The sequence below is a fragment of the Lampris incognitus genome, chromosome 6 (assembly GCF_029633865.1).
Source record: "Lampris incognitus isolate fLamInc1 chromosome 6, fLamInc1.hap2, whole genome shotgun sequence".
Classification (NCBI taxonomy): Eukaryota; Metazoa; Chordata; class Actinopteri; order Lampriformes; family Lampridae; genus Lampris; species Lampris incognitus.
Window position 1 is genome coordinate 56,188,621 of NC_079216.1, and position 24,851 is coordinate 56,213,471.

Here is a 24,851-nt window from a genome sequence, read left to right on the forward strand (position 1 = left end):
TCATAAAATCCAGTGAACTTCAGCGAAAACACAGGTGAACTGACTCTATATGACACCAGTTTGGTGTCATATATGACACCAGTTTGGTGTCATATAGAAAAGGAATTAGCGTGGTGAAAGTTCAGTGAGGTTGGTGGATTCTCGTTTTCATTTGGTTAGGAGACAGTCTTTTTTGCTGATGCTCATGCTAATGCTGTATGATGGTGTCATCAACCGAGCCCATTGGTATGAAAGTGTTACACTATTCGAGCTACTTGGCAGTGCTAGCAAGAATAAAGCAACATGTTGCTTTTTGTATCAAAGCGGCATCGGTATCGATAAAACTGAGTAAAAGACAATCAAACCATCTAAGAACAAGTTAAGACAGTGGTGAAATAAAACCATAAAACAATATTAAAGGAGAAAACAAAAAACTAAGATGGAAATTAGCATCCATCAACGAAGAACTTCTCAACCCTAGAAAATGTCTTGATAAAAGTTATTAAAAAACACATTTCTGCACATTAAAATGGGGGGATGAGGCAGAAAATACTTCTTGTAGCATATCTTAAATAGTATGTAATTTTTATTTGTTTTAATTCTCTTTGCTTGTTGTATTTGTACCATGTAAAGCACTTTTTAAAAAAAAAATATTTCTAGTTTTTCCCCTTATCCCACCCGATTAACCCAATGGCATATAGCTGGAACTCTTGTCGTATAACTCCCCTGGCTCACGTTTCCACAGGAAGGAGATGGTCGTAACACCAGCTTCCTTCAAACTCGTGTCGGCTGCTCTCGCTATTTTACAAGCTGAAGCCTCGCATGGATTGCATCACCTTCAGTCCACGAAGGAGGCGTAGGGAGAATGCTTTCACTTGCTTGGCTGCAGTCGCCCGGGTGGGCCGGAGGGGTCGCTGGAGAACGACAAGTCCCTGAACACTATACCGATCTACACCCACTATCCCTCGGGTAAGGGTGGCCTAATAAATGCCTTACCCCGTGGACGCTCTGGGTAAAGCACTTTTAAGAACACTTTATAAATAAATGTATCATGAAGAAGGTTAACCTCAAATGAGAATTTTTTTTCTGGATTTCCCCCCCTTTTTTTCTCCCCAGTTGTACTCGGCCAATGACCCTACTCTTCCGAACCGTCCCAATATCTGTTCCACCCCCTCTGCCGATCCGGGGAGGGCTGCAGACCACCACATGCCTCCTCCGATACATGTGGAGTCGCCAGCCGCTTCTTCTCACCTGACAGTGAGGAATTTCACCAGGGAGATGTAGCATGTGGGAGGATCATGCTATTCCCCCCAGTTCCTTCTCCCCCCCCAAACAGGCACCCTGACCGATGAGAGGAGGCGCTAGTGCAGCGACCAAGACACATACCCACATCCAGCTTCCCACCCGCAGACAAAGCCAATTGTGTCTGTAGGGATGCCCGACCAAGCCAGAGGTAACACGGGGATTCGAACCAGGATCCCCATGTTGGTAGGCAATGGAATAGGCCGCTACACTACCCGCATGCCCAGAGTAAATGAGAATAATGTGCACAAGCACACAAAGTAAGATTAAACATTTAATGCCCATGTGGCTGATCTGTACAGACAACCCACAGACAGACACACACATAGCACATAAACCTATACCTAATTCAGTTGGCATTTTTTGTGCATGACAAACGCCTAAATACCTTGTTGATAATAGGACTCGGGAGAAATGGTTGCTTAACATCTTAAGAAGGACCCCTCTTTCGCTCATCCTTCTTCTCATGCTCATTCTCTTTCCATCCCCCAGCTCAACATCCTGTTTGCGTTTTTTTTCCCCCTATTCCGTGTTTCCCTCACATCATTACTACACATGAACGCACTCAGTGGGGTAACTAGGCATGCTGCTGCTTTAGCACGCACGCACGCACACACACACACACACACACACACACACACATATTCACTGATTCATAGGTGCACAAATACACGTGCACACATAAGACAGACGAGCACACATGATATATGTGCACACACACACTGCCCCTGAGTTTTTGGATATGTAGTTACTAATGAATGCACAATGTTCTGATCCCTGCATCTGTACACGGTGAGCTAATGAGAGATGTCGGACCCATCCCCCTTGGTTGAGTTTAGTTTAGAACCAACCAATGTACTGAGTGGATATAATGAGTGAAATGAAATGAGCGAAAATGCAGCAGTGCAAGAATATTCTAGTGGTTTTGCGTAATTAATCCACTTTCCCTGTTGATAAATACAGCTAAGAGCATTTAAGCTTCAAATTTGTCAGTAAAGGTAATTTCACAATGCAAGATTAGCCTGCACAGACTGGGGCTGGGCTGGTTCATTGTTTCTTGAATTAGTTTTAGGGGGAAAAACAGTCTGTTGTCGTATAAAGCACTTGAGAATGTGAATTCTTGCATTTATGTGTGATTTCTTTGATTTTAAAATATGCTTTGGTGCAGTGTTTCAATATGTTTTAGTTTTCATTTAATTTCATACTAATTGACCTCTGATGCTTGCAGCATCTCCCTGCATCCTTCTTGTTCCACATCCATTGCATGTAATTTGTTGACAAAAAAGCATAGAAAACAATCTTAGAGGAAAGTCTTAATTGTTCCTTGAGAAAATAAATTCTTAACATGTGTGACGTTATCTCATTTTGGGAGTCTTAATGAAACCTCCAGCAGGGTTATTGGAGAGGGAAGAAAGCCAAAATAGAATAAACGGTATGAAAGGTGTGTGCCTGTAGTTTGAGATGGTGCCCTCTCAAAGTTGCTTTCGAGACAAACTTTGTGTTAACAATGATTGGTTGTCTTATTTCTGCAAAATGGTATAATATAGCATGTCATGTAATATAACTGTGTTTTATGTACCCATTCATAAGAATTTGTATTTTGTTTAGGCATCTGGGTAGTGTGGCGGTCTATTCCATTGCCTACCAACATGGGGATCGCTGGTTCGAATCCCTGTGTTGCCTCAGGCTTGGACAGGCGTCCCTACAGACACAATTGGCCGTGTATGCGGTTGGGAAGCCGGATGCGAGTATGTGTGCTGATTGCTGGACTAGCGCCTCCTCTGGGCGGTTGGAGAACCTGTTTGGGGGGGAATAGCGTCAGCCTCCCACATGCTACATCCCCCTGGTGAAACGCCTCTCTGTCAAGTGAAAAGAAGCGGCTGGCAACTCCAGTTGTATCGGAGGAGATATGGTAGTCTGCAGCCTTCCCCGGAATCAGCAGAGGGGGAGCAGTGACCAGGACGGCTCAGAAGAGTGGAGTAATTGGCCAAGTACAATTGAGGAGAAAAAAAAAATCAAAAAAAACTTTGTATTTTGCGCTGATTTACAATCTTCTACTGTTCCACGCATGGTTTTGGACTCGTCTGTACTTGTTAAATGATTTGTATAACGTATGTGAGCATTTTTCATTCCCTGCTCCAAATTTTATTTCCTTTTGACCAAATGTCTCTTACAGAGCAATAAAATGTGAACCGAGTGAGATTGTATTTGATGCTTAAAAATACAAAATGTATTGCATCGCACACATAACTTCCACACTACGAGTCCAATGCCTAGCTCCACATCCAGATGGGTTTGAATCTTTTTCAAACGTCAACTGACTGTGATAACAGAAAAATGAGCCAAGACAGAGATGGTGAACAGATGGACAGATAGACAACTAGATGAAGTAAGTTATTTATAATTGCTGCCTCTCACCTCCCTTGAGTTCTGGGCTTCGCTCATCCTGGTGACGGTGGTCTGAAACTCTCCAATGAAGTCATGGCCTCCATCATTATCATAGTCATAACACTGGATCTGTCATAAGGCAGTGCATTGATATAATCACCACATCACATCACTTTATTATGAGATGTCATGTAAATACTGATAGAGGAAAAAAAAATGGCGTCAGGGGAAGACGGTTTGGTTGAATTATACATATATCAGAACAAACTTGATATTTTCCAAGATATGTTCCTTTGTGTCAGTTTGTCAAAGGGGCTATGACAAACCTTCTATATATGAAGTGTTTTGTATCACAGTGGTTTGGCAACCTGACTGCTCAGGACTGCAGACCGCTGCAAAGGACTGTAAAGACAGCAGCAAAAATCTTTGGTATGGAACTACCACAACTTCATAATTACACCACTTGCTGCAAAAGGGAAGCCCAAGAGATCATTAAGGACACCAGCCACCCCGCTCATATTCTGTTCTCGCGCCTTCCATCTAAAAAACACTACCTGAACATCAAATCATACACCTCCCATCTCAGTAATAGTTTCTTTCCACAGGCAGTCAGGTTGCTGAACAGCTGATGTACCTATCATCATCATCAGCACTCACTCGGGGTCGAGTATGACTGTCCTCCTCCTAGGTCCTTGTGTGTATCCTTCCGGGAGGACACCTGCACGTGACAGCTTTTTATGTGGAGAGGCTGATGTACCTGCAGCCACCACACGGTCCTTGGCAAGGGGTGGCCAGAGTCCAATGGCACGGAGAACCAAGACAATTGGTGACCACCCTCTGTTGCAGCCTTCATCCACCTTCACTGCCGTTGTGACCTGGAGACATCTTCCATCAGTTCTGCCGTTGAGGTCTTTGTTGGATTGCGCTTTGTCTGGAACCTCCCCCCTGACCTATCTGCCTTGTATGGCCCTACCAGGAGCCAAGCTCCGGACGGCATAGCTCTTGGGATCACTGATACACGCAAGCTTCTCCACCACGGCAAGGTGGCGATCCAGGAGAAGTGATGCACCCATATGCATCTTACATTGTTGCGTTATCGTGTACTTTTCTGTATTGTGAATATAATATATGAATTCATTGTGTACATAGTGGTGGCATGGTGGCACAGTAGTTAGCACAGTTGCCTCACTGCAAGAAGGTCCGTGGTTCGAGCCCCAGGGTTTGCCAACTTTGGGGGTCGTCCCGGGTCATCCTCTGTGTGGAGTTTGTGTGTTCTCCCCGTGTCTGCGTAGGTTTTCTCCTGGTGCTCCGGTCTCCTCCCACAGTCCAAAGACAATCGGCCATACTAAATTGTCCCTAGGTGTGAATGTGTCGGTCCTGCGATGGCCTGGTGGCCTGTCCAAGGTGTCCCCCCACCTGCTGCCCAATGACTTCTGGGCTAGACTCCAGCATTCTGCGACCCTAATTGGGATAAGCGGCTTGGATAATGGATGGATGGATATGTACATAGTCTGTAGTTTTTTTGGGCATGGTGTGTCCCTTGTGTTAAGGCAGAGAGAACCAGAGCACAAAAATTTAATTGTACTCTAAATGCAGATGACAGTAAAGTTGAACTTGAGCTTGTGTCAATAACAGCTCTGATAAACTCACTAAAAAAAGTGAAATTGCAGATAATTTGCATGTGAAAGGCAAAACAATATCGTGTGATGTTAAAGCTTCACCTGTCACGGTCATTACATGATTTTGACCTTTGAGAAAGGTCAACTCTTCACTACACTTCCACTGTCTGACAAAGCTAGTTTCATACATCGAAGGCAGTGTTTGAAAAATAGCTTTGTGCAGGATAAAAAGTGCAGCCGCATCACTTACCTTGATGTTTCTGTCCACGTCTCCGTTGCAGAGAGAGATGAGTGGAACAGTGAATGGTTTCCACACTGGGTCTAAGGTATTCTTAATTACCTAAAGCAACAGGCAAATGCACAGGTAAACGATGCAATCATTGTGATTATATAAGTCCCAAATTCTGCAGTTATCCTGCCTCAATGCTACAGCAGTAAGGAAAGTAAAAGTGTATTTTTCGGCATTTATTATGAATTAATGTGACAGTTGTGACCATGATAGAAGTTTTCCTTCCCAAGTCTATCCTGTATTTGTATCGCTGCAGCTGCTGCGTGTTTTCAGTGGTGCCACATTTGAAATTAACAGGCAAATTAATATCATTTCAGCTGCCTGCTGGCAGCTTTTCAAATTAACTGTCTTGATTGCTATTGCATCTGTTTGCTATCGCAATTCATGTGGCAACCTTTAAAATGTGATAATTACCTCTGTCCTGTGCACCAGCATCCATTTTCCATCCTCTCCTTGTTTGTGGAACTCAAGATAAGGGTCTGACTTACCAAAGAAGTCCTACAACCAAAGGTATCAAGGGAGACACTTTGATTAGAATGGATCTGATGAAACTCTGTTTTATCCTCATGAGGAATTTTAGGATGTTGCGGTGGCAGGGAAGTACGATACATATAACCATGAGATAAGTACAGTGGTGTTGATTAATATTATTAACAAGCACTCACACCAACTGAACTACAACAGCATTTGTGAAAAGGAAATATACAATCTAAAAACTAATTTACAGCTTAATGTGGGTGCGTATCACCAACTGTTCCCACATGGAGGATAAAATACACAGAGATGTGCAAATATGCTTGTATCTATTGATTGTGCAAGAGAGAGAGAGAGAGAGAGAGAGAGAGAGAGAGTGTGTGTGTGTGTGTGTGTGTGTGTGTGTGTGTGTGTGTGTGTGTGTGTGTGTGTGTGTGTGTGTGTGTGAGAGAGCAGAAAATACAGGAATAAATACTTCTTTGTAAAAAGATGGATGGAGAGATAGATAGATAGCGCTATTCCATCAATAAGGTACTTCTATTGACTACGTTCCCTATCACCAGCCTAGAGGTGTAGAGGCTATAATTTATAGAAAACAAGATCGAATTTGAAACACTAATATTCACTAGCATCAAAAGACTTGCATGCATTTTGTACTCTCTTTCTACTGAGAAAGTGTAAGTACAAAAGGTAAAATTGGTTTTTCTCTTTTGAAAATAGCTCCCCTAGTTCAGCCTCTCTCAGCTGTTCTGATACTTGTGATGTCATCAGACACTCATTTACATGCAGCCAATCAGATGAAATCATCAAAACATGAAACCCTGCCCACCCTTCGAACACATGCTTGTACTTGTCACTCAATGGTCAGCTCATGAATATTAATGAAGATTAGGCCACTCCCACATAATGCTTGGGACGATTGAGAGTAGTAATGGGTGAAGTTATAAAAAGACAATATCAGAAAAGAAATAATTTGCTGCTGAATGTTTTAATGTGATGTTTTCAAGGTATTTAGCATAAGAAGTTGTGCTTTTTGAGACACCAAGGTGCTGGTCTCTCGCTCTCTCACTCGGAGCTGAAGTGTGAGTGAGCACAGAGTAGGAGCGTGTTGCTTTGGTGTAAACGAATTTCTAAAACGAGATTTTTTTCCCCCCTATCCGTCTTGTCCTTTTTCATTTAGTTTTTGTTGTTTTTTTGTTTTTTTAATTAGTTTTTTTCGGTGACAGGTCTAAGTGGAGTTTTTTTTTGTTTTTTTTCCCCCGGTAGCGATGCTACCGCTCTCAGCGGGGCAATATGGCCGCTGTGGGAGGTGGCGGGGCGGCGTTTGAAAAGTTGACACGCCGGCATGCAATTTAAGTGGCTCCGGTGGTCAAATGGAGGAGTGCTGCCTCGCGGTAGGCGAACATGTGGGACATGGAAGCGTCAAATCAGCATCCAGAATGAACAGTGCTGTGGTCGTGTTTCTCGATAGTGTTGATAAAGCCAACCAGGTGGTGGGCAGCGGTGTGGTGATTAAGGACACGTTGACTCCCGCTCTGTCGCTGGTTAATTCTGCCATGAGAATCACCATTTCTAATGCTCCCCCGTACATGAGACATGTAGCTTTGGAGAAGGAGCTTGCAAGATACGGACAGCTAGTGTCCCCGACAAAAATGGTCTCTTCGGGGTGCAAGTTCCTCACTTGAGACACGTTGTGTCCCATAGGAGACATGGCTTCATGATTCTGAGAGATTATGCAGAGGATTTGGATCTGAAGCTTAAGTTCAGGATCGACTAGTTTGACTACATTGTTTTTATTACATCTGGTATGATGAAATGTTTTGGCTGTGGGTCTGACGGGCATTTAATAAGGTCTTGTCCCGACAGGAGTGAGGTTAGGTCTGATCCTCAAGGGCCGCCTTCGTCTCCTGATGCCGCAATGAGCAGCGCATCTCCAGCTGAGGACGGCGCTGCCAAGTCGGCACAGGGCAGACAGGAGGCCGGGGAGCGAGGGGCAGGAGAAATAGACCAGGTGGTGAAACAGAAAGAGACCGAGGCTGGAGAACACAAGGAAAATGGATGAACTGAGCAGGCATGAGGAGGTGTGCAGGTTGAGCAGGTTAAAAAAGGTGATTACGATGAGAAGGTGACAGAACTTGAACAGTTGAAGCTGATGGCCAGGATGAGCAGGTACGGGAGGATGAGAAGAATAAAAAAGAGAATGAAAACAGTGAGAACGGGAAGTGTAGCAAATTGGCTGGGCAAGATATGAATTGTGGTCGGAAGAAGCAAATACAGCAGACTGCTATTAGAGTGGCAGAGTCTGTACTTGAGGAAAAGGAAGAGATGCTGTCGGATGATGAAATAAAATTTAAAAAAGTCTATTATAAGGAAGCCCACAGAGGGTAGACAGAAAAAATTAAAAGCAAGGAGGGTTTCAAGAGGTAAAAAGCCATCCTCCTCTTCATCTGAGAAGGACACAGAAGACAGTGACTGTGAGTTGGTTTCCACTCATACACATGTAGACACAAGGGAGCTATGCTTTCCTGGAAATCAGGAAGTTTTTACAGATCACCAAGGGTTTGAGAGGATTCAAGGTGGAAAATTGCTTTCCAGACTTGCAGCTTTTTGTTGATTCAGTCAAACGTTTTATAAAGAACATAGGAGATTTGGAGGTAAACACATTTACTGACCAGGAAATCTATAGACTGAGAAAACTTGTACGGAAAGTAAAATGGCAACTCACTGACGATATTTCAGATGAGTTTGGTTGATGAGTGTGTTGCACTGGATGATCTTCCTCTTACTGCTGCTGGAGGAGCCACTGATTCATGGAGCCAGACTGGTTGTCCACGACTGGTGCTCTCCAGGTTTTTCCCAGAAACTGGTTTCCACCACGACCATCACCCTACAGCGCATAGTGGCTGCAGCAGGATTGGGACTCGACAACACTGAGGCGGTAGCTCAGCTGCTCAACATGAGGTCTACATGCCGCACAAGAGACTTTTTCACAGCTACGAAGTAAAAAACTGTCTGAAGGAGAGCTGAAGATGATGAGGGCCTACGACAGGAGAGCAGAGCGTTCACACAGGCATGGCCTTTTTCCCAGAACTTGGGGTTGTAGTGTGCTTAGTAGGAGTTGGTTAGGAGCCACCGATTCATGGAGCCAGACTGGTTGTCCACGACTGGTGCTCTCCAGGTTTTTCCCAGAAACTGGTTTCCACCACGACCATCACCCTACAGCGCATAGTGGCTGCAGCAGGATTGGGACTCGACAACACTGAGGCGGTAGCTCAGCTGCTCAACATGAGGTCTACATGCCGCACAAGAGACTTTTTCACAGCTACGAAGTAAAAAACTGTCTGAAGGAGAGCTGAAGATGATGAGGGCCTACGACAGGAGAGCAGAGCGTTCACACAGGCATGGCCTTTTTCCCAGAACTTGGGGTTGTAGTGTGCTTAGTAGGAGTTGGTTAGGAGCCACCGATTCATGGAGCCAGACTGGTTGTCCACGACTGGTGCTCTCCAGGTTTTTCCCAGAAACTGGTTTCCACCACGACCATCACCCTACAGCGCATAGTGGCTGCAGCAGGATTGGGACTCGACAACACTGAGGCGGTAGCTCAGCTGCTCAACATGAGGTCTACATGCCGTACAAGAGACTTTTTTACAGCTACGAAGTAAAAAACTGTCTGAAGGAGAGCTGAAGATGATGAGGGCCTACGACAGGAGAGCAGAGCGTTCACACAGGCATGGCCTTTTTCCCAGAACTTGGGGTTGTAGTGTGCTTAGTAGGAGTTGGTTAGGAGCCACCGATTCATGGAGCCAGACTGGTTGTCCACGACTGGTGCTCTCCAGGTTTTTCCCAGAAACTGGTTTCTACCATGACAATCACCCTACAGCGCATAGTGGCTGCAGCAGGATTGGGACTCGACAACACTGAGGCAGTAGTTCAGCTGCTCAACATGAGGTCTTCATGCCGCACAAGAGACTTTTTTACAGTTACGAAGTAAAAAACTGTCTGAAGGAGAGCTGAGGATGATGAGGGCCTATGACAGGAGAGCAGAGCGTTCACACAGGCATGGCCTTTTTCCCAGAACTTGGGGTTGTAGTGTGCTTAGTAGGAGTTGGTTAGGAGCCACTGATTCATGGAGCCAGACTGGTTGTCCACGACTGGTGCTCTCCAGGTTTTTCCCAGAAACTGGTTTCCACCACGACCATCACCCTACAGCGCATAGTGGCTGCAGCAGGATTGGGACTCAACAACACCGAGGCGGTAGCTCAGCTGCTCAACATGAGGTCTACATGCTGCACGAGATTTTTTTACAGCTACGAATTAAAAAACTGTCTGAAGGAGAGCTAAAGATGATGAGGGCCTACGACAGGGGAGCAGAGCGTTCACACTCGGGATTGTAGTGTGCTTAGTAGGAGTTGGTGAAGATTGGTTTTCTTTCCTTTTTTTCTTTTGTTTTTGTTATGTACATTGTGTGAACGCAACATCCATTACATATTGTCCATCTTGGGAGCAAGAGCCCTCCTCTGTTGCTCTCCCTCAAGGTTTCTTCCTATTTTGTCTCCCTGTTAAAGGTTTTTTATAAGGAGTTGTTTCTCATTCGATGCGAGGGTCTAAGGGCAGGATGTTGTGTTGCTGCAAACCCCTCTGGTGAATTTGTGTTTGCTATGTTGGGCTATTTTATTTTGAAGTTCTGTTTTTACAAATACTTTTTTAGACTACTCAATGGTCCCCCCCCCCCCTAACGTTTTTTTTTTGTATGACCTGGACTACAAAGAGATGATTGTGTTGGAGTATCGGCTGTTGGACTGTAATGTATTCTGAATAATTGTATCTTTTTTAAAATAAAAAAAATCTCTCTCTCTCCCCTGACAATAATATTATTAATAATAAACTTTATAAAGCACCTTTCAGTAACACTTTATTTTAGGGGGCCGGAAATTACCTAATTCCTAGTAATAAGGTGGTAATTATCACATAATTTTTTAGAAATAAAGTTGAACTTACCTTGTAATTTTCTAATAATAAGGTGGTAGTTTTTACAGGTAATTTTACAGCTAACCCTAACCCAATTTACAAGGTAATTTCAACCTTATTTCTAAGAAATTACATGATAATTACCACCTTGGAAATTACTAGGTAATTTCTGACCCCCTAAAATAAAGTGTAACCCACCTTTAATTGATGATATACCACTGAAACTGCTTTTCATTAGAAAAAGCAAATTAAAACAATCACAAGCAGAAAAAATTACAGTGAAAAAATCAGTTTAAAAGTGATTTGCAATAAATAAGACAGGAAAAAAATCAAAAGCAATTTAAGATCATATAAGACGATACAAATATAGTATCAAAATAGAGATTAAGATGACAATAGAAAAAAAATTTTTTTTATAGCCACTGCTTCTACATTCAGACAGAGTTAAAAAGGTTAAGATAACAAACAAAATATGCTTTATTAAAACACTTTAAAAGGATGCTGGTACCCACCACCATCCCTACAAAACAACAAGTTTTTCATTCCTACCATGCTACTGATTACAAGGTGGCCGAAGGTTGTGTGTGTGTGAGCACATTTACTGCAAATGGTAATTTGTGTGTGTGGGCTCACTCAATTATCGAAAGGCAGCGTATATTTTTCTAATACATGGTGTGCATGTGTGTGTGTGGGGGGGGGGGGTGTAACAGCCTACCTTTTTATCCAGTTTCCGCCCGTTCAGGGTCAAAGTGATGATTCTGTTATCAGATAGCTCCTGAGCTGTTATCTAAGGTAAGAGTTGCAGCAGCAACGTTAACCGCAGCGAAAACATTGAAAACAACCATTATCATTCTGACCATTAGGATCATAGAAAAAAACAGCAAAAACAAACAGCTACAAAACCCCCGACAACATCCATGGGGACATGATTTCCAGCAGCAGTAACAACCTCAATAACATCATCATCAACCATAAAAACTGAAGTCAATAACATCAGCCACCCACATGCACAACATCATAATCGATATCAGCTAAACTAAGAGACAATAACTGTAGAGGTGTGTGTGTGTGTGTGTTTCTTTGAATCAGTATCAACAACTGAATTAATGAGTGACAATGAGTGAGGGTGTACTTTACAGTAGTAATATTTACCGTAATGGTTCCCTTTCCAGCTGGCTTCCCATTGGCCAAGATCAGCGGCCTATGAAGTTTCTTATTGGACACGATCTGGTGAATGAGCAGAAACATACATGGAAAAATATGAGTGGGAAACATTCATGTAGGTCCAAAGCTTATGAAATACAACAATGTCATCTTCTGCTGTTCTACCAGATTCTCAGATGAAAGAGCAGTCCCAAAAGTGCAGTCAGTCTCTTTTGTACTCTAATATAGTACATTATAATGATGTTATAATGGCTTTCCTTAAGGCTAATGGAAGGCTCGTAGTGAATATAGATAAATATAACTTGTAACATAAATGAGACTTTAGGTATGATTGAGGCATTAAGGAAAGAATGTCGAGGTATTCATCACAGAAATCGCATCTTTATAGTATCCAAAATGTTAGTCTTCCAGTTTAGTATTGATTGCATTGATTTTTTTTCTTTTTACCTCTTTTTCTCCCCAACTGTACTTGGCCAGTTACCCCATTCTTTCAAGCTGTCCTGGTCTCTGCTCCACCCCCTCTGCCGATCCAGAGAGGGCTGCAGACTACCACATGCCTCCTCCGAAACATGTGGAGTCACCAGCCGCTTCTTTTCCCCTGACAGTGAGGAGTTTCACCAGGGGGACATAGTGCGTGGGAGAATCATGCTACCCCACCCCCAGTCCCCCCCCCCCCAAACAGGTGCCTTGACCAACCAGAGGAGGCACTAGTGCAGTGACAAGGCCACATACCCACATCCGGCTTTCCACCCGCAGACACAGCCAGTTGTGTCTGTAGGGACCCTCAACCAAGCCGGAGGTAACACAGGGATTCGAACCGGCGATCCCCGTGTTGGTATGCAACAGAATAGACTGCTACGCTACCCGGACACCCGATTGCATTGATTATTTGACTGCATTCACTCATAACTGCAAAGTTAAAATTGTGTGAAATTGGATTTGTTCATTTGCACCTTAATTATATGCAATACATGCAAAATATGTGGGCTTTTGCTATTAAGCCCACATGCCAAAAAGAAAAGTTGAATAGCAGTTTATATATGCAGTGTAACCCATCAACCCTATTTTCTCTTTTCACTGAGGCAGGGACCAATTATTTTCATACCACTCCCAATGTGCAGATGAATTCTCCCAGGAAGTCATGTTCATAGAGCTGCGTGGCACACTTGTCTTCATCAAACATCGCAAAGCGAAGCTTCTGGATCTCTTCGAAGTGATAGTTCACCTGAAACTTCACTCCAAACACCGGGTTCAAGTTGTTTACTGCAGTCTCTGTGCGGCTGATCTGGGAGGCAAGGAGAGAGAACAACTTTTAAAAATAGGTTTAGACAGGAGACAAATGCAACTATACATGCACATGTGCACGCACACGTGTGTGCGCACACACATGCACACACACTCATTCGATCAGGGTCAATTTGGGCGGCTGGAGGGCCAGTTGTTATAGAGCCTGCTTTAAAAATATGCTGGCAAGTCTTGTGAGCACTGAATCCTGTTGTTTTTAGCTGACCTGTGCTCAGACCTCTGCAGCGAGGGCCAAGCAAAAAAGTAGAATATTCCGCAAGGGAGCAATAAAGTTGCACAACTTTTTTTAAACCCTTTCTTTTTTATTTATCATTTATTTATCATACCTTTTTGGCTTTACATGTATATTATATTCAGTCTGGACTGGGAGAAAGAGAAAAGGCACACAAAATTCTCATACATACAGATGTAGTGATCAGAGAAGTCCCATTTTCCATGACCACTTTTCTGTTTTTCATCTACCTGTAATCGCTAGGAATAATCCGTTAAGACATATTTAGTTAATGGCACAAGTCTTCTGCAAACACATCCTGTTGTATGGAGTTCAGAACAAACATTGGATGGAGCTCAAGAGAGAATAAGCACATATCTGCAAGCACTCTCAGAACAGGAACCCGTTTTCCTCACAATTTAAACCCGACTTGGCAGGGTATTGTGACAGTCAAAGAAAGAAAAAAACTGTACTGTTTTTGGTTTGGGAATCTACTATAGTTTACATTTTTTTAATCATCACTTGTACTGAGGGGGAAATTGTAAAAGCTGTAGGTTCATAAAACAACCAGTGGTTTTCCATTTCCTCTGAATAATTTTGGGGAACGGTTTAATCTTCTCTTGATCCACCTGTGAATCAGGAGACACTCTTTGAAGGTAATGTTCTTCTGTAGTGTTTGACTCACAAACAGGGTGCAGAGGCAGATTATCCATGTTGGGAGTTGGTATAGCTGTCTGCAATTTAGCCGCTTGTCTCATCCCATTTTCTGCTCAACTCACACCGTTCCCTCTCCCTGTTGTGTAGCTCTGATGTTTAAGTAAGAACAATTTGGGTGGCTATAATAGCAAATAGACTGCATTTTATATAGCGCTTTTCTACCAAACAGAGTGTTCAGAGGGCTGTACAATAGATGCCTCGCAGTCACACAACTCAATCACACATACTGATGGAGGAGGCTGCCATGCAAGGTGCCAACCTGCTCATCGGAAGCAGTTAGGGATTCGGTGTCTTGCCCAAGAACACTTGGACAGGAGGAGCTGGGATCAAACCAGCAACCTTCTGATTGCCAAGCGACTGCTCTACCTCCTGAGCCACTGAAGAAAAGAAAAATTGCATTATCTATAAAGGTAATGCAACTGCATTGGTCCAGTGGGATGTCTTAGCAACTTCTGCAATGTTTGCTATGATTCAGTGTGAAGATAGGTGAACAGTAAGCTACCTGGTAGTTTTGAGATACTTTCCTCTCATTGGTGGATGCTTAAATCCAATCCTGCATTTCTGACTACATACTTTAATTTTCTTGAAGATCTGAGCCCCAGGGCATCCGGGTGGCGTGGCAGTCTATTCCATTGCCTACCAACACAGGGATCGCCACATTGAATCCCCATGTTACCTCCAGCTTGGTCGGGCGTCCCTACAGACACAATTGGCCTTCTCTGCAGGTGGGAAGCCGGATGTGGGTATGTGTTTTGGTCACGGCACTAGCGCCTCCTCTGGTCAGTTGGGGCACCTGTTCGGGGGCGGAGGTGGGGGGGGGGACTGGTGGGAATAGCGCAATCCTCCGCCACGCTGCGTCCCCCTGGCAAAACTCCTCACTGTCAGGTGAAAAGAAGTGGCTGGTGACTCCACATGTATCAGAGGAGGCACGTGGTAGTCTGCAGCTCTCCCCGGATCACCAGAGGGGGTGGAGCAGCGACCAGGGTGGCTCGAAAGAGTGGGGTAATTGGCCAAGTACAATTGCAGAGAAAAAGAGCGGGGTGGAGGGGGGAGATCTTAGCCCCAGTGGGAAATGAATAACACCATGCTCATCTTGCTGAACTACAGTATACCAAACTTGTCCCCTTGTCTGCTCGTTGTGACTGACACAACAGTCACACAGCGTCAACAGGTGCAAAGACAACCGACGGTACATGCATGGTTGCATGCATTGAAAAGTTTAACTTGTGCATTGGTTATGTTATGTAATGGTTGTCAATGAAGTTGTGTGGGAACAAGCTAATCCGCACGTCTACTTTGTCAGAGAGAGATAACATGGAGCTGCAGCATACTATAGGACGCTTGTTAGCATTATCTGACTCCCGCAGCTCCTCCATAGACTATAGAGCGGCTGGCGATTTGCAGATGAATTGTTTGTTGCTCGACTTTATCGCCCAGGACGCTTTTACCTTCTGCAAACAAAGATTACCACCTCGCTTAATCCCTCATTCAATCGTTCATTATTGCCAGGATCCTGTCCAGCACGGTTTCCCAGACAGAGATGCAGTACAGCTGTTTAAAGAGGGAGCACATGATGGATGTAGAGAGGCTTGGCATTGAGTATTAATGCACTCCGTTCTGGTTAAGTTCTGACTAAAAAATGATGAAGGAGGTAGGAAAAAAAGAGAGGGCACGGAGCTAATTCGGGAGGCAAAGGGCTCACTTTAGCCCAGCAACAGCACTAGCCACTTATCTGACTGACTGACTCATGTTTGTGATTGTACTTTAACTGCGGCTTAAAAACCATGTTACTGAGGCATCACGGCAGCTCAGTAGGCTAAAGGGCACGTGGTATAACTGTTTTTGCGGAATTGAATCTGACTCAGGGGTTATGGGATTGAATTGGGAACTTTTCACATGTCGTAACCTTGCTTTCTTTCATCTGTTCTCTGTCTGTCCCTGCTCAGATATCTAATAAATGGATGATCAAAAGAAATCAACAATGGGGCATCCGGGTAGTGTAGTGGTCTATTCCATTGCCTACCAACACAGGGAACACTGGTTCAAATCCCCGTGTTACCTCCGGCTTGGTCAGGCACAATTGGCTGTGTCTGCTGGTGGGAAGCCAGATGTGGGTATGCATCCTGGTTGCTGCAGTAGCGCCTCCTGTGGTCGGTCGGGGTGCCTGTTCAGTGGCAGGGGGACCTGGGGGGAATAGTGTGATCCTCACACACGCTACGTCCCCCTGGTGAAACTCCTCACTGTCAGGTGAAAAGAAGCGGCTGGCGACTCCACATGTAGTCTGCAGCCCTCCCCGGATCGGCAGAGGGGGTGGAGCAGTGACCGGGATGGCTCGGAAGAGTGGGGTAATTGGCCAGATATATTTGGGAGAAAAAGGAGGAAAAAAATCCAAAAGAAAAAAAAATCAACAATGTACAATTGGTGGTGTAGTATTTTGTGCTATGAATGTATTTCAACACTGGAACTGGGATTGTCCTCTCTACAGAGCCACGATGCTGAAAACACCTGGGCAAGAGCCTCACAAAGGCTTACATTGGCACGGTGGTTATTTACATGTGTGCACTGCTATTTTACATACATGTAAAAAAAAATACCGAGACAAACTTAAAAATCACTGAAGATTTAATGAATTCTTAGGATATCCTCTCAGTATTGTTTACTTTGTGTCTCCTTGGCCAACATTATCTCTATATACAGTATGTGTCATGAGGATATAACGCCGGCCATATACCGAGCAGCCTTCTGCGTCTCTGAAACGCTGCTGAAACTGTCTGCCAGTGAGGTCAGCGAGGGAAAATCCATGAATGTGAAAACTTACTTAAATGTGAATATCTACGCTTCATACAGCTGCATGATGCAGTGTTGTTATTCAATGTTCTTACACAATGCAGCCTATTGGCAGACCAGGAAGTTGTCCGCTAATGACACCACTGGCATTTCAGAGACACACAGAAAACTTGTCAGTATACGGCTGTCAAAGTGCCATCCCTACAACTTATAAATATATATATGACGTTGAACATTTTGATTGTTTCCCTTTAAGAGCTTTTGTGGCATTTTAGAGCTTTCCATCCATCCATTATCCATTATCCAAGCTGCTTATCCCAACTGGGGTCGCGGGATGCTGGAGCCTATCCCAGCAGTTATTGGGCGGCAGGTGGGGAGGCACTCTGGACAGGCCGCCAGTCCATCACTGGCCGACACATTCACACCTAGTCACAATTTAGTACAGCCGCTTCACCTGACCTACATGTCTTTGGACTGTGGGAGGAAACCTGAGCACCTGGAGAAGACCCACCACAGACATGGGGAGAACATGCAAACTCCACACAGAGGAGGACCCGAGATGACCCCCAAGGTTGGATAACCCTGGGGTTCGAACCCAGGACCTACTTGCTGTGAGGTGACCGCGCTAACCACTGTGCCACTGTAACCCCGCACATTTTGTAATGTCTTCTAAAAACATTTAAATTCGCTTTAAAACTTCTCTCTCTGGTACAGTACTGACAAAAAAACTGTTTTTTTTTTTTTACTGCTTTCCATAATAATAAAAATAAAAGGGGCTGTGGAGCGAAGGGCACAGTGGGATATTAAACTGTTTAGAGGCATGGCATTAAAAAGTTGATTATGCGAGTATGATTACAAGTATATTTTCTCTAACCTACCAAAAGGTGATTATCTCGCTGTAAGAGTGGGTAGGAAGGAAACAAAGACACAATAGTCAAGTTGTTTAGATTAAAATGACCAATTGTTCGGTCTAAAAGATGCAACTATCATAGAAGTTCTCCTTCTACAAGTTGCACCTAACCCGAAGAAGGAATTAAGAAACAATGCAAATGAATCCATTGCAGTATTGGACAGTATAATTATTATTATTATTTTCTCCCCTTTTTCTCCCCAATTGTATCTGACCAATTACCCCACTCTTCTGAGCCGTCCCGGTCACTGCTCCACCCCCTCTGCTGATCCGAGGAGGGCTGCAGACTACCACATGCCTCCTCCGATACATGTGGAGTCGCCAGCCACTTCATTTCACCTGACAGTGAGGAGTTTCACCAGGGGGATGTAGCCCATGGGAGGATCACGCTATCCCCCCCAGTTCCCCCTCCCCCCTGAACAGGCACCCTGACCGACCAGAGGAGGCGCTAGGGCAGCGACCAGGACACATACCCACATCCGCCTTCCCACCCGCAGACACAGCCAATTGTAGAGACGCCTGACCAAGCCAGAGGTAACTAGGGGATTCGAACCGCCGATCCACATGTTGGTATGCAACGGAATAGACCGCTATGCTACCTGGATTGCCACCATTCTGTTACATGCATACAGTGTCTGTCAGTGTAACAATGAATGAGGACATAATGGAGAACCGGCCTCCCCGATTCTTATCCTGACCATAAGCAAACCCATACCTAAACCTAGCCACCTCTAACCTGACACCCAAACACAAGTGTTTGTAACCTTGTAGCTCAACTAGCTTAACCATCTCACACTGAAGCGGGTGATCAGAACGGATGTCCCGCATGACTTCCTCATTCACTACGACGTTAAAATGCATCGTTTGCATGTGAGATGAGATAGCGTGGTGTGAAATGTTGACATGTTGTCTCGTGAGGCGTAGTCATGTCTGGCTCCACGAGACTAGTTGCCGTGCATCATCTGCATGTAACACAACGCTGGTAATTGACTTATTTTGGGAACTGCAGTTGTTTATGGATGTTGTATTTGTGAGACGCGGTTGTTTTTACCTCGTAACCCAGAGGTGATCAAGGGAGGGCTGTTGATGTAACCCTAACCTGACAAGGCACGGCACACACCGTGTCTTTAAAACAGGGTTGACTCAAAGCCTTGTCGTATAGTGCCGTGTTTCCTCATACCGTACACTATAGCCCTTCTAAATAAAGGAGGAATATCCTGGTATACAAATTAAACAAAACCTAGAAACACAAAGGCACTCTGCCCCTGGATGCATGACATCCTCGGGAAATCCACCTCCCTGTTAAGATGGGGAAAATGCTCTCGGTGTCTCCGTGCAGTCTCAGCTGGAATCACATCTTGTGTAAAATCTCTTGCATCCGTGTAAATCCAGAGATGAGTCCCGAGCAAAGATTTGTATTTTGAAAAAAGAAAAAGGGCAAAAAATTTAAAAAAATAAAGGATGCTGCCTGCAGCCAGTTAACAATGAAGCACAACCTCGGCATTGTTAAGCCGGGTATTTTTGGGCCAGGTTAATGAAAACCTCTCCGACTCTCACAGTAGCTCCTCACCCACCTCGCCTTTCTCTTCATCCCTCATCTCATTCACTCAGTATTACCCCCCCAGAGTTTCACACTGTTCTCGTCTTTATGTCACTCTCCATCACACCTCTATCTGTCTGTCTCACATTTCTGCCTCTTCGTCAGTTTCTCTTTCGATCCCTCTCTTCCTCTTTAAGTCCGTTTTCCTTCCCTCGTTCTCCTTTCTTTATCACAAAACCTTCCTGTGCCTTTCTCATTTTGTCCCATTTTCTCACCCTCTCCCTTGTCCTATTTTCTCACCCTCTCCCTCAGGTTCCATCCCCCCCCCCCCCTTTGTACCACAGTTTGTCTCTCACACCTTCTGGCTTTCTCACATCCCTCCATCCTTTCTCTTTCTCATCTCTCTCTCTCTTTCTCCAGATGGCCCCTGCAGCTTCTCGCCCCTGGGGAGCCACAGAAAGAGGGAGATATACAGGGGGGGAGAGAGAGAGAGAGAGAGACTTGTTAACCACTCCTGCTCTCTGCTAAGCCCTGTGTTAAAACACAGCAGGGGTGTGAGTTTGGGAGAACAAGAGGAAACAAGAAAGAAGAGATGAATCGAGAGAGATAGTGAGCGAGAGAGAGAGAGAGAGAGAGAAAGCAAGACTGAGTGACACAGATGTAAAGAGACGGACTGACACTGAAATCGACGGGCAGATAGAGAGAGGTGAGAGAGAGAGAGAGAGAGAGAGAGAGAAACTAGGATACAGATGCGACAGGTTGGAGAAGGGGACGGAAAAAAATGTTATCGGAGAAAATTAGAGACAAAGAGAAAGAGAACAATAGAAGGAACAGAAAAAAATGAAAGAATGAGCCAGAGTGAGACATGGATAACGTTCAAGAAAAAAGCGCTATCGCGTCTCTCCTCGTTCCAGGAGCACCGGTCTTTTTGTTTCCATCCTTGTTGTCATGGTAACAGCTGGTAATCTCACGTCAGAGGCGCATACCCTGCTGACCGACAGCTAGCAACAACCTGAGGCACCAGCCTACACAGAAAAAAGCAAAAACACACAAAAAAAATGCACGAACACACACACACTCATACACTAGGGCAACACAATGCATGGATGTATGTCTGTGTGTGTGTGCAAATGCACACACACACAGACACACTTGTTGACTCGCTGTTAGCTACAGAAAGGCCTTGAGGTGCCAGCCTACACACACACAGCACACCCAAACTGTATCATCAAGCTCTTCATACACTCCTTCTTTATTCTCTCACTGCTCTGTTCAGCCATGAGGCTGTCACAGTGTACAGGACTTATCAGTCATGGACGCACAACTGGAGCAGGATTCGTTTCAGGATCTGTTATTATTCAGATTTATGGAACAGATGAAAAGTCCAATACATGTGAGCTGAAATAGTCCCCTTAACCCCTTGCACCATGAAGTAAAAATCCAGGGTTTTTTTGGGGGGGGGCGATTGGGGGATTTTCCCCCTTTTTCAACCCCAATTGTATTTGGCCAATTATCCCACTCTTCCGACGCAGCTCCACCCCCTCTGCCGATCCGGGGAGGGCTGCAGACTACCACATGCCTCCTCCAATACATGTGGAGTCGCCAGCCGCTTCTTTTCACCTGACAGTGAGGAGTTTTGCCAGGGGGACGTAACGCGTGGGAGGATCACGGTATTCGCCCCAGTCCCCCCTCCCCCGAACAGGTGCCCTGACCGACCAGAGGAGGCGCTATTGCAGTGACCAGGGCACATAACCACATCCGGCTTCCCACCGCTCGATGGTGTTTTAAGCCCCCAACGTACTCTTCAAGGCAGCGCTGCATGGAAGGCACTCTCCGCCCCCTACAGTTTCAGCCAATCACAGCACTGGCGCTAACTCTAACCCTAACCTTAACCAGTGCTGTGATTGGATAAAACTGTTGGGGGCGGGGAGTGCCTTCCATGCAGTGCTGCCTGGAAGAGTACGTCGGGGGCTTAAAATACCATCGAGTCTTCCCACCAGCAGATACGGCCAGACCAACCCAGAGGTAACATGGGGATTCGAACTGGCAATCCCTGTGTTGGTAGGCAACGGAATAGACCACTTTGCCACCCGGGCACCCCAAAATCCAGGCTTTTTACTGGGATTATCTTGGGTGTGAAAGGGTCCATGGCTCAAAATCCTAGGAATGTGTTGGTGGGAAATGGTCCCACAGAATCCATACATTTGCACATTTGCCATGTGGTGTTTGACACATTAGCTAAACACATAACCAATTAAAATGTGTGCGAATATTCTGGGTTATGCACACTCAAAAGCAAGGGTTTATCATTCTGGCAGCCAAATATTCTACCCTATTCCCTTCTGGAGTGTGGAGGAGATTATGATAAAAATGGCACACAAAAAAAAGCAACTTCATATGATTCAAATACGGGCAACTTGTTAAAAATAGCGACACAGTGGAATAATCTAGTCCCCCGGCCATGTCTCCAAGATCATTATAACCAAGGAGCTGATACGGACGTGATCATAAGACCGGACAGAGACTGACGTCATTCATATGCTTGGATTTGCTACGTGTGTACTAAAAAGGGGCTTTGGATGACAGAGATAGAACTGGCTTGGCAGGCTTATCAGCATTCCCAAAATTTGAAACCCAGGAAAATAGCAGGAATTTGGTGTAAACGAGGCTCAGTCAGACCTTTAACTTTCAGAATGTGTTGTGGGGAGACGAGTAAAGAAATATTTCATAACATTTGATAAAATACACATGTTGAGGTTTCAGAGGACTGTTACAGTCTACAGCCATCATAAAGGAAGCAGTTAGAGATGATTTGTGGAAGGGGTGTCCGAGTAGCATAGCAGTCTATTCCGTTGCCTACGAACACAGGGATCGCCGGTTTGAATCCCCTTGTTACCTTCGGCTTGGTCGGGCGTCCCTACAGACACAATTGGCCGTGTCTACGGGTGGGAAGCCGGATGTGGGTATGTGTCTTGGTAGCTGCACTAGCACCTCCTCTGGTCAGTCGGGGCGCCTGTTCGGGGTGGGGGGGGGATAGCGTGATTCTCCCACGCGCTATGTCCCCCTGGTGAAACTCCTCACTGTCAGGTGAAAAGAAGCGGCTGGCGACTCCTCATTTATCGGAGGAGACGTGGTAGTCTGCAGCCCTCCCCGGATCAGCAGAGGGGGTGGAGCAGTGACCGGGGCCGGCTCGGCAGAGTGGGGTAATTGGCCAAGTGCAATGGGAGAAAAAGGGGTGGAAAAAAAATTGTGGAAGCTAATAGACTCCATTGTAGGTGATTGCAGGTTTTATTTGGCAGGAGGGCAATTTAATCATTAAACCAATCTGTCTTCGTCTGGCTAAATTTGTATCGCCACATGAAAACTGCTTGCCGCCTTGATGTTCTTCACTTAAATAGCGTCCTTCTACAAAATGTGCTTTTGTGTACACCTGTAAGCCACTGCTGTCTTCTCTTTTCTTGAATTACTGGTTGCTGTCTTCTCTTTTTCTGCCCCGTATGGAGCTTTGTAAACATTTAGAAAACGTGAATAAGGTCATATTGCTCATAGATCTTGCACTGGGATGTCTAACTTGTTGTCATGGCAGCGTAGGTTCTGGTCCAGCTCCATTAGCTTTGTCCTTTTTCGCCCTTCTGCAAACTACTTCTACAAAACTACTGACTTGAGAAGATGTAAAAACCTGAGGAACATTTTCTCAGTTTCAACAGCATGAGGAAACACACTTTCAACACTTACCTCTCTCTCTCTTTCTCCCTCTCTCTCTCTCGCTCTCTTTCTCTCTCTCCTCTCCCCCATCTTTCTCTTCCTTGTACCTTTCTTCCATTACCTTTTGCTGGGTTTGGAATTCATCCCATGGACGAGCACATGATTCACTGTCATCCACACGCCGCTATCTCTCTCTTCACCCCATTTCTCTCCCTCAATCCCCTCGCCTTCTTTTTATCCCCCATTTATTCTCCCCCTCCCTCCTCCATCCCTATCTATCCTTAACTCCAACCTTTCTGTGTCTGCTTTATTGGAACGAGCACAAACTGGGTCAGGCTGTCTTTAGTACACCCCCAGCACCTCCGCTCATCCAGACCTCCACCCATCGGCACTCCTCCCCCCATCTTTACCTTCGCCCAGTTTCCATCTACAAAGGATAGCCATATGCATCCCATGGAGGATGGGATGAACCCAATTTATACATCCCTTTACTTCAGCTTCATCACCAAACACATTTTACCGTCTATACTCTCTTCCTCTTTAATCATCTAACTCTACTTCCTCATCTCCACCCAGACAGACCCAGACCCTCTTCTGATGCCGGGACCAAACTAGAGGGCTTAAAGGTCTGTTATAACCCCAGTTGGACCATGACGACTGACTTTTAGGATCCTGGAAAGTCTGAACCAATCAGCTCAAAATATGGCAGGTAACCCCGGACGGTGGGCTCCCGTTATCTTGTGGCGTATGGCGATTTAAGATTCAAGTCACCCGATCAAGCCTCATACCAGTCGGAGCCGTCGCAATAATATCCGACATGTTTGATTTTTATGGCTGTAATCCGGACAAATCTGAGCTCGCTGGCAAGTGTGTGCTCTTCTATGAATGCAGTCAGAACCAGCGGGCTTCACTATGAATGTAATCTGCAAAAGTCAGTCATCATGCACAAGGCCGAGTAGCTTCCCATTGATCAGGCCTTTAAAAGACTTCTAGTGTGTTCCCGGCTCAATAGACTCTCCAACCCTGCAGCCCATCTGTAAATACACAGCGTTGCTCCTCACATATTACTCCGACCTTACCTCCGCCCAGTTCCCATCCACCTCATGGAAGAGAACACAGAAGGGGTCTGACTTGGAGGTCACATCTCTGTCCAGTAGGTTGGATGCAGTGACGGACATTTCCACCCTGGTGACACAGTGCTGAGGCCCAACACTGGGGGCCTGGCCCTCAGGGGCTGAGCTGAGCGTGTAGGCCATGGTCTGACTCTGTGTAAAGGGCCCCTCGAGGAGAAAACTGATAGAAATAAAGAAGAAACAAAGTTGGTTTAAGTCCAGTCAAAACACACACACACACACACACAGCCAGTCCCATAATGCAACATTAAAAGTAATAGTTGTTTTGTTTGTAAGATTATTTTGTGCATTTTCTGCCTTTATTTGATAGCGATAGTAGAGAGACATGAAAGAGAGAGGGGAAGACATGCAGCAAAGGGC

At 45.1% G+C, this 24,851-nt stretch overlaps 1 protein-coding gene across 1 annotated transcript in view; it reads right to left on the reverse strand.

The window, feature by feature from the left end:
- Window positions 1–24,614, reverse strand: part of cpne2 (copine II) — a 93,274-nt gene extending 68,660 nt beyond the window's left edge. The window contains exons 1-7 of the mRNA XM_056281200.1: window positions 24,438–24,614; window positions 13,289–13,468; window positions 12,172–12,246; window positions 11,735–11,806; window positions 5,992–6,075; window positions 5,539–5,628; window positions 3,700–3,798 (exon numbers count right to left, since the gene is read on the reverse strand). Of these exons, the coding sequence (XP_056137175.1) occupies window positions 3,700–3,798; window positions 5,539–5,628; window positions 5,992–6,075; window positions 11,735–11,806; window positions 12,172–12,246; window positions 13,289–13,468; window positions 24,438–24,614 (777 nt within the window). The remainder of the gene's footprint in view (window positions 1–3,699; window positions 3,799–5,538; window positions 5,629–5,991; window positions 6,076–11,734; window positions 11,807–12,171; window positions 12,247–13,288; window positions 13,469–24,437) is intronic.
- Between the last annotated feature and the right edge of the window lie 237 nt (window positions 24,615–24,851).